The 10,891-nt window shown below is 36.9% G+C and overlaps 1 protein-coding gene across 3 annotated transcripts in view; it reads right to left on the reverse strand.

Annotated features, from left to right (window-relative positions):
- Positions 1-8,423, reverse strand: part of LOC139360999 (lysine demethylase 5D) — a 45,740-nt gene extending 37,317 nt beyond the window's left edge. For 2 of the 3 annotated variants that reach the window (XM_071089502.1, XM_071089505.1), the window contains exons 1-6: positions 8,179-8,423; positions 7,893-8,061; positions 6,653-6,730; positions 5,246-5,368; positions 4,827-4,997; positions 3,067-3,201 (exon numbers count right to left, since the gene is read on the reverse strand). In XM_071089502.1, the coding sequence (XP_070945603.1) occupies positions 3,067-3,201; positions 4,827-4,997; positions 5,246-5,368; positions 6,653-6,730; positions 7,893-8,042 (657 nt within the window). In that variant the 5' untranslated portion in view covers positions 8,043-8,061; positions 8,179-8,423. The remainder of the gene's footprint in view (positions 1-3,066; positions 3,202-4,826; positions 4,998-5,245; positions 5,369-6,652; positions 6,731-7,892; positions 8,062-8,178) is intronic. The other variant, XM_071089503.1, reaches the window with a different exon arrangement.
- Positions 8,424-10,891: the final 2,468 nt, after the last annotated feature.

Consider the following 10,891-nt stretch of genomic DNA (forward strand, 5'->3'; position numbering starts at 1 on the left):
ACAGCAATTTCTGCAAGTAGAAACGTATATTGTGTTATGTCTATGAGTATACATAGCTTATTAAAATACTGTTCCAGAAATCATTTAATTATACATTGAGGCCATTTCCAACTTTTTGACCTTCTGAAGAGCTAAGTAACTAACTGTATTAATCTAACTTTTATTTTATACACCTTACATTGTTTTGACATTTCTGGAGGACACTGTTGGCTAAACCGTAACTTTACCATACACACCAAACTATCCCGAGTCCAAACCTCTAACTATTTGCTTTAAGTATCATATACAGCCAGTTTTGCCCCTGCTGTAAACCAACTCAGAGCCATGTACCAGAAACCTACTGGCATCCACTGTGCCCCACAGAGCACTGGAATTATTCCAATAAGCTAGCCAATTCTGACATTTACACTGCCCTGCCTTGCCTGTCTCACAGAAATACAAACAAAGGGTGTGACCTGTGCCTTTCACCTTACCTTTCACCTCCTGACTGACTACTGTGGCTCTGTGTGGTATGCCATACATCTCATTTGGAAAGAAACAGTCAGCAGTGTTAAATTTTTAGCATTGACCTCTCCATCTCATCGTTACTGAATCACGTCTATAATTAAGACTCAGGCACAAATCATTAGTACTCATGTACTTGCTGCATTATTCTTCTCAAAAGATAATTAACAGAAGTTAAGCAGGAGGACATAAACGTTTAAAATTTTAGTAACTTCAAATTTTAATTTTAATACAATCCTTCACTACTACAAACAGTGCACATAATGCCTAGTTCCTCATATCCTTGACACATTTTGACCTTTTCCTAACCAGTTATGTGAAAGGGATATGTGGTTACTTCGTATATTTTCAATTTGTAAGGTGAAACACTTTGGATTTATTATTCATCACGGCTGCTAGAAAAGGAAACTTGAAAATAAGCTATGATAAAAAATAAAGAGTCCATCAGTTTTGTGCTTATATAACTTACAGGCGCAATATGTAAATTTCACACAAAATATTATATTATGTACATTATATATTTTACATTAATGTTACATAATTTCTAATCATCAGTCTTTAAAAGAGCTAATATACATTATATATTTTACATTAATGTTACATAAATTATTTCTAGCCAGTAAATACTTTTTAAAGGAATTAATATCTGCTTGTTTTAGAATAAAGTAATACCACACTACTGTACATTTCGGACAGTCTACTACCGGTTCTTGAATTACAAACACACATTAAATGGAAAAGATGTGTTAGTTCTCATGTCTCCTTCCTTGCTTTATGCAGAATTTGTAACTTTTTTTCTTTATATTTTGGAAATACTACCAATTTTTGTAAACCATACAGTTTTCAATTTTTTGTTTGTTTTGTTTTTGTTTTTGAGAGAGTCTTGCTCAGTCACCCAGGCTGGAGTGCAGTGGCATGATTTTGGCTCACTCCAACCTCTGTCTTCCAGGCTCAAGTGATTCTCACGTCTCAGTCTCCCAAGAAGCTAGGATTACAATTGCCTGCCACCACACCCACCTAATTTTCCTATTTTTAGTAGAGATGGGGTTTCACCACATTGGCCAGGCTGGTCTCAAACTACAGACCTCAGGTAATCCACCCACCCCAGCCTCCCAAAATTCTGTGATTATAGGCATGAGCCGCTGTGCCTGGCCCAACAATTTTTAAAACCTTTCCTGCAAAGTGGACAATGAACTCCCTCTGCCAAAAAAGTGTCTAAGGATCCATTTTATTTGGAAAAATTTTTAGACCCTTTGCTGGTACTTACAACTTGAAACAAATTTTACCGGTTTCCTAGTTATTACATGTTCATTTTTCTTATTCAGTTTTTTTCCAGACATAGTTCTTACTATAAAGAACTAAAGTACTAATACAGAATCCATCTGCATTTCAATAATCTTAACTAGATAAAATTTCTCACTTCGGTCTAGTATCTAATATTACAGTACCTCAAAATTTAAATATTGTTAGAATTATCCAGAAAGCACCCAGGGGTACACAACATTGTCTTAATTTATTTTAAGGTACTTCAGAAATAAAAATATCCAAATGTTATGAAAATCTTGTATATGAAGCAGTAAAAACAGACTTACTTAGAAGTTATTAAAAATATAGTTTATATTTTTCATTTTCTGAATATTATAATGTTTTAACATCTTAAATATTTCTGGCTAGGAGAGACTGCCCTCCCAGGGTTAGCTGCTACTGCAAATACCAAACGGCTCACCCAGGAGTATGCCTTAATGTGTCTTTAATACGTTCACTGACAAATCCAAAGCTAATCTTCATCAATTCAGCCCATACAATTAAGAAGGCAAAGTTCCTCCGCCTTAATTCTAGGGTCAGGCAACTAGGGAATACTGCTGTAGCCTAGAGACTGCCAAAAGTATTCAAACTAGCCAATTCTATACTGCTTATCCTGCTCTGTCTTGACTTTCCCTTGGTAAACTCAATACAGACTATGGCCTAGGTTCTTTCCTTGTTCCTGCTACTTCTGCATGTCCAAGATGGGTTTTCCCCTCTACCACGGTGTAGCATATAGTGACTACCTCACTAAGGCCTGTGATGATAATAAACTTTGCTTTCCTGAGTCTCTGTGGTCATAGCTACTAACCACCACATGGAAGACCACAGAATAAAACAAACGGTTAACAATAACTAACTTGTATGGTATGCTTTGCAAAAATCATTCCAAGGTTCATAAAAATTAACAATACCTTATAAGCTGGCATAGTGGCTAACCTCTATAACCCCAGTTACTCCAAAGGCTGTGGAGGCAGAATCATTTAAGCTTGGAAGTTCAAGACCAGCTTGGCAACATAGCAAGACCCCATCGCTTAAAACAAGAGCAATACATTTTTTTTCAAAGCATATAAAAGCAAAACTACAAAAATAATACATTATAAATTGTATTTTTGAACAAAATAACCCATAATTCATTTCAATTAATCTTGAACCAGGCACATACAAAACAATGCTTTTAGTAATGAATTTTCCCCAACATCAAGGTCTAGATGAAACTTCTCAGCTATAGAAAGAATAAGAGGAATAACAGTCACTCACATCAGTCTGTAGTCTTTTTGCCCGTCGACTATAGCTGCTGAACTTTGAAGGTTGCACAGACTGTCTAAGGGGGATGCTGTGGGGCTTGTATTCCTTATCTTTTACCTCATTGTCAAACGGGTGTGTGTTACACTGCTAGAGAGAAAAAAATGTAGAATCAGAAATTGACAGTAATTAGTGATGCCTTCAATTACAACTCCAGCAAATAAAGCTGTAGTTCTTTCTAAATTACACAGGTCCACTCTTGTTCTTTGGATAGAACACATACCCTAAAAATTCCCATGCCTTTGCTTAGGAATGAGCAGCACAGAACATGAAAGAACATCGTCTTTGGACTGTCTTGATATCAATCTGGGTTTTAACACTTTCAGCAAACATACTGAACTTCTCTCTTTGTGCTTCAATCTCCCGGATGAAAAATGAGTAACAAAAATACTCAATCTGGCTGGGCGTGGTGGCTCAAACCTGTAATCCCAGAACTTTGGGAGGTCGAGGCAGGTGGATCATGGGATCAAGAGACCAAGACCATTCTGGCCAAATGGTGAATCCCTATCTCAGTAAAACACAAAAATTAGTAGAGCCTGGGTGACAGAGTGAGACACCGTCTCAAAAAACAAAGCAAAACAAAAATACTGACTCTTTAGCAGAATTATGTACACTAAGTGAAACATGTTTATAAACATAAATACAGTTTTTATAAAATACTTTAAAGTTTTATGGATAATAAAACCTAAAAACTGGCCAGTCGTGGTGGCACACGCCTGTAATCCCAACATTTTGGGAGGCTGAGGCAGGTGGATCACGAGGTCAAAGGATCGAGACCATCCTGGCTAACATGGACAAACACCATCTCTACAAAAAAAACAAAAATTAGCTGGGCATGGTCACTCGCCTGTACTCCCAGCTACTTGGGAGGCTGAGGCAGGAGAATCACTTGAACCTAGGAGGCGGAGGCTGCAATGAGCCGAGATTGCACTCCCGCCTGGAGACTGAGACACTGCCTCAAAAAAAAAAAAAAAAATTAAAAACTTATTACATAAAAACACCCTGCTAAATCAGTTCCCCCACCCTGAGTTAAATCCAAGTCATACCAAGCTTTTAACCTAAACTGTCTTTAAGTTACCCAGCCTCATGAAAGCTTAGGAACTTCATTAAGATTATCTTTTTCAGCCAGGCATGGTGGCTCATGCCTGTAATCCCAGCACTTTTGGAGGCCAAGGCAGGCAGATCATGAGGTCAGGAGCTCAAGACCATCCTGGCTAACACAGTGAAACCCTGTCTTTACTAAAAATACAAAAAAATTAGCCAGGCGTGGTGGTGGGCACCTGTAGTTCCAGCTACTGGGGAAGTTGAGGAAGGAGAACGGCGTGAACCCGGGAGGAGCTTGCAGTGAGCCGAGACTGTGCGTGGGCAACAGAGCAAGACTCTGTTTCAAAATAAAAGATTATCTTTTTCATGTGAGATACTTAAAGGTAGGAAATGGTTACCTCTAACTTCTAGTTTAAGATCTTCTCCATAAAAAGATCTTGGGAACCCATTAGAAAGGTCACTCTAGTTCTTACTGATGTATAGCAGGAATAAAACTATGCCACATAAAGAGGCTGCAAAATATGTTCCAGGGTCAATTCTTGGAACATCTTCACTCCAGAGTTTTATAATCTATAGACCCTGACTACTCAGGAGAAAAGTCCAATCCAAAGAGAAAATAACAAAAGAAAACAAAATGACATCAGGCCACGAACTAATTTAAGGGCCCTCACCACATGGTTGGCTCCAGACTGAAACATTTCATAGGGGTAAATAATGCGTTCATAATGTGATCGTAGCAGGGAACCAATGTTTCTGCCTGGTGGATAGTGGAGACGCTGGGCAACTCGAGCCCACCGACGATCCTTGCAAATGGCTTCATACCCACCTTCCTCCATCACAATCTGAAAGTATAAGAAACAATATGGGTGAACTGTAAACAGGCTGGAAAGGGCTAAACACGGCAATGAAACTTGACTATAGGTGGCTGTGCCTTTCCCCCAACACCAATCATTCTAAGACTCAAAGATTATGTCAAGAAATGCTGCCAGGCTCTGTGTTCTTTCCTTTCCTGCCTAGTGTTTCTACCACAGAAGATCTTTGATGTAAGGCTTTTTATTTGTTTCTCCTTTAGAAAGTAGACTACTCTTACCTTACTAAGGCTGTAAAGGTCCAAGATCCTCCGCTCCACATTGGGAATCTTTAATGAGGAGCCTTGAATTTCCCAGAATTTTGCAATCTGATCCAAATAGTTCAATTTCACTCTAGTCTGGGCCTGGGAAAGAGAAGGCCTTGTAAGATTGGCATACTCCTTAATAGGACTTCACTGAGTATGAAGTAAATGTACAAGTATTATTCTATGCTATCTACACTTCTCTATTAATGTGCCGGAGCCCCAGCTTCCCTGTCTTATCTCACCAATGGTGTCCACACAAAGTTCGCTGATTCTTTAACCTACAAGGAGCTATGAATTTGCTGTCTTAGAATCGAAATCATATCTAAATTTAAGGAATTATTCTTGGACTTAAAGGTGGCTTGACCAAAAATATGTAGGCTCCAAGAGTATTTAGACTCAGAATCACCATTAGTCTTAATGTAAACTTAGAATGTACTGATATATAATTGAAAGAACTAAAATATTTTTCTAGTTCATGTCAAAAATTTGGACATGAAACCAGTTTCTGAATTATTGCTTTCTTACCCTAACTCACATGCAGCTTCTAGCTACTGATCATAGTCAAAATTCTAATAGTAAATGACAAATCATTCATATACTTTCTATATTGAATACTAAACTATGAAGACTGAGTTGACTGCTTTAAAAAGCAAGCTCTGCCTCTGACATTTTATTAAAGCAGAACATATGTAATACCATCAGCCTGTTGCTGGATATTTAAAAGATCCTATTTCTTCTCTGAACTCTGCTTCTGTTAAAGAACTAAAAAAAGTTTAGTCACACTGGATGCAGTGGCTCATGCCCGTAATCCCAGCACTTTGGGAGGCCAAGGCAGGCAGATCACCTAATGTCAGGAGTTGGAAACCAGGATGGCCAAAACGGTGAAACTCCATCTCTACCAAAAATACAAAAATTAGCCAGGCGTGCTGGTGTGCACCTGTAATCCCAGGCACTTGGGAGGCTGAGCCCAGAAGGCGGAGGTTGCAGTGAGTCGAGATCGTGCCACTGCACGGCAGCCTGGGAGAAGGTGAAATTTAGCATCAAAAAAAAAAAAAAAAAAAAAAATTCAGTCATTAAGTATGTGAATATGAGAAGACAAAATGGGAAAGGTACTGCCATTTTGATAGTTCTAACCTGAAACTATTGTACAACAAAAGAATGCATCATTCATCCTCAGAAATTTAAAGCCTTCTTTGTGTTCCAGCATTTTAGTGGACACAAATTATGTACTTTATAGAAAACTTTCTCCAAGATCAATATTCTGGATCAATATTCAAATTTAACACATTAGATTTCAAAACCTAAGTTATACATCGTTATGAAACTACAACGGCAAGATTAGAGATCATACTCCTTTAACAAAAGTGTGCCTCCCAATCTTACCTCCAGTTCATTTAGCCTTTGGATGCGAGGAGTAAATCTGAAATTGTCAACTTCTACTGCAAAGGGAGGCTGCCAGTCCTAGAAGAAAGTGTAAGAACCTCGTAACTATGGCACAGTTAAGGATGAAGATAGTGAAAACCACAATCATTTGTTCCCACTCTTTTAAAGTCTTCTGGTAACCATTTTTTGTACACAAAAGACTCAAATGATTCCTTCTTCATCGTTAAGATTAACTGAAAAAAAAAAAAAAAAGGAAAAACTGCAAATCCACAACTCTCCTTGATATCTGTCCTTCGCAACAGACAAAAAAAAAAAAAAAAAAAAAAAAAAAAACCTCTATAATCTCAACCCTAGAAAGCGACTTCCAAGAATGACGCACATCTGAACAAACACTATGCTATTTGGGTTTGATTCCTTACTAAAATGAAGATAAATGTAGCGCAGATAAAAAATTGTTTCGTCTTTTCAAACCTAAGCCATTATCTCCTCCCACTCAGAGCAGTATGAAAAAGTTTCATTGCGAATGCTGATAAGTGCAAACATCTAAATACAAATAACGTTGCAACCTGGCTCAATATATGAGAAAAAAGCTGTACGCTCTAAGAAAACTTTTTGACTTTTCTGAATATTTTGTTAGTTGTTTACGACGACAGCACAGGCTCATTTCAGTATATGTTCTTAATTCGGTCAAACTTCTACAAGGTTCATTTAGTAGTTTTCAGTATAGCAAACCAAGATGGTCTACGTTTACAAACATAAATTTAATTGATGGCAAAGGATACCACATCACTCCCATTCTTTGCTGTATTTGTTACATACATCCAAGGTCACATCAAAGAATGAAAACACCAGTCCAAGTGGTTAACAACACAAGTTTATATAATTTGCTCCTGTCATAGACCAAACACTTCTGATTAAGCTAATTTTTTTTTTTTTTTTTTTGCGGTTAAGTATAAAAAAAGCTTGTGTGTGCCTAAGCTATATTCAGTAACAGCACAACGTAAAAATACATGAATCCTACATTTTTGTCCCTACAGCAGTCAGATCTTTAGAACCCCGTGGAATGTGGCGATCTGGTACCCATTTTCTGATGCCAACTTGTTCTGGTCAGAAAAGTTAAATGAGAAATTTGGTGCTAAGGGTTTCTGGTCATAAACGTAAATAAAGCCTCGCCAAAAGGTAAACTGCCCCAACGTTCAAACCGAAGCTGCCTACTGCTAGTTTTGTTTCAAAGACTTACCGCGGGTGGGCGGATTTTGCAGATACCAGCCTTTTCAGCTATAGGCCTTATTTTCGCAATGTAGCCTAGCGGGTCTTGGAATTCAGCCCAGCTAGGCTCAAAAACCGGGCACTCAGGCGGCGGCAGGAACTCGTCACATCCCGGTTCCATGTCGGGCCTTAATGCTAAACTGTAAAATAAGAATCACATTGTCTTTAATGACGAACTGGTTCCTCCTCCTAAAAGCCCTAGGGAAATTTCATTTTCTTGAGAATTTCAGGGTTACTTTAATCCCGTAGCCGCTTACCAATCGCCACGACCCCTAGTTTTACAACCACCATCTTGACCTCCGAGCCTTGCTGTGTGGTACGAACCGTCTCACTCCGCGGATCGATTTTTCCGGCGCTATTTCCAAACCTGTGATACCTTCTCCACCTTAGATAAAAGCTGAGGACGCAAGAGCGATTTTACCAGAAGAAAACAGCCACAGACCAGTAGCTGGACTGATATTAAACATTACTCCGACGGAACAAAAGAGCAAGATAAAAATAGTATAACCGGATCTTTTTTTAAAATGGGACCACTGCGCAAGTTACGCCTGCGTATTACAGGGAAGGACCGTAAAAGGATCTGGTGAAGTTCAACGAAGGATTTCTCAGAGAAAATTCCGCCTTTGCGGAAATGTTGGTAGAAACGCATCTTTTTTCTCTGCCGATACAAACCGCCGGCGATCTCCGTTAATGTGAAAGGATTTACTAACATTTTATGAAGACTCACTAGGTTCTCTGTTGGAGAACTTTCCTATCGTAAGACGTTTAGGAGGCACGACACCGGTACGATATATTTATGTTCTTGTAAACTTGCATTAACAGTGCACTTCAAGTGGGCACATTTGTCGTTGGACTTTTTTTTACCAACTCGAGCTTGGACTTTAGGACAGGGAAAAGAAGTGCTAAATGTTTTTAAATAAAACCTTTACCGCCTATGATAAACATCCCTTAAAAATTACCTAGGATCTCCCTAAATTTTAAAATGATCACTAAGACCTGGACAGATGACAGTAAACTTTCAACATCGCTAACCACACGTACCATAAATTAAAAGAAGCACACTGCTAACGATCTGTTTTTTGATGTGGAATTATCTATACTGTTTTTAGGGAAGTTACAATTTATTGCGAGGTTTTATTTCAAAACAAAATGTTATACTTCGTTGCTTCTAATTTTATTTACAATATTTTACACCCCTGTTGAGCAAAAATCACCCTACATTGCCATTCTATTTTTTTAAGAATCAATTCACTATTGTAGTATCTTGTTCTCTATGTATTTTTGAAAAATATGCAAAAGGTAAGTTTTAAAAATTATCTGGTAGATCTCATTTTGAAGGGCACTGCCGGAAATGCCTTAAAGTTTGACAGTTTGGTAATTGTTCCGTATTGTACAATTCTTGGCATTTCCTTTTTTTTAAAAAAACAATTTATCCATTTCATGTAGATTATCGGCTTCGTTACTTTATTATGCTGCATTACATATATATTCCTGTTTCGAAAGTTACGTTACTTAATTTTCTGCTCTAATTTTACCAGTTTTATCTACATACTTTTTTCTATTTAATAAAATTAGAATTATAATTTATCCTGTATTATTTCAAATGATTAGATCTATTTTTTTCACAATTCAAAATAATTCACTATAAAACAGATGTATATTTTATTCATCAGTAAGTAGATATTTCAATTTCTACATTTAGCTGTTATAAATAATGTTGGTATTAACATTTGTGTACCGGTTTTTATGTGCATGCTTAGTTTCATTTCTTGTGTGTATACACACCTACTAGTAGAATTGGGTTATATGGGAACTTCGGGTTTAAACTTTTTTCTCCGAAGCATCTGTATCATTTAATTTCCATCAAAAGTGGAAGACCGTTCTAATTTCTCCATATCCTAACCAATACTGTAATTACATGACTTACTGATTTGACCATCACAATGTGTATGAGGTCTCATTGAGTTTTGAGTTGCACTTCCTGAATTACTAATGACATAATAGTGTTGAGCATGTTTTTGTAAGCTTGTTGGCTTGTTCATGTGCTTTATATACCTTCTTTGGAGAAATGTCTATTCAAGATTTTTGGCTCTTTTCACATTGGTTTGCCTTTTTTTGTTTAGTTGTAATTATTCTTATCTGATTCTCTTATCAGATGTTTGATTTGAAAATAATTAATTCTGTGAGCTGGCTTCTCTGTTTCCTAGTAGTAAACTTTAAACAGAAAGGTTTTTAGTTTGATGTTTATCCAGTTTACTTTTTTGTATTGTCACTTGTACTTTCAGTGTTGCCTCTGAGGGGATTTTTGTCTAACCCAAAATCACAAAGATGTAGTCTTATACTTTATTCTGGGACCTTTATAGTATTAGCTTTTACATTAACTTTTTTGATACATTTTGGGTTAACTTTTGTAAACACTGTGAAGTAATGATCCAACTCAATATTTTTGCCTGTTGCCATCTAGTTGTCCCAGAATTTGTTGGAAACATTATTATTGCTTCATTAATTATTCTTGGCACTTCTGATAACTTTCCATTGGCCATAAATGTATGGGTTCATTCTTGGACTTTCAATTCCATTCTGTATTTTTGTGTATGTATAAATTCTAATGCCATGTTGTTTTTATTGCTGTAGTTTGTAGAAGGTTTGAATTGGGGGAAGTGAGTAATCCAACTTTGTTCTTGTTTTTTTTTTTTTTTGAGACTGGTTGGCTATTATTTGTTTCTTGTATTTTTATTAGCTTGCCTATTTCTACAGAGAAACAAGCTGGGGTTTCTACAGACTAGCAAGCTGGGATTGAGACAGAAATGTTGAATCCATGACAAATTTAGGAAATATTTCCATCTAGTTTCGTATACATGGTCAAAGCATGTATTTCAATTTATTTAGGTCTTTGGTTTCCTGCAACAAAGTTTTATAGTTTTTAGTATATTATATATGTTAGTATTTAGTATGTATATATTATTTATA

The sequence above is a fragment of the Macaca nemestrina genome, chromosome Y (assembly GCF_043159975.1).
Source record: "Macaca nemestrina isolate mMacNem1 chromosome Y, mMacNem.hap1, whole genome shotgun sequence".
Taxonomy (NCBI): Eukaryota; Metazoa; Chordata; class Mammalia; order Primates; family Cercopithecidae; genus Macaca; species Macaca nemestrina.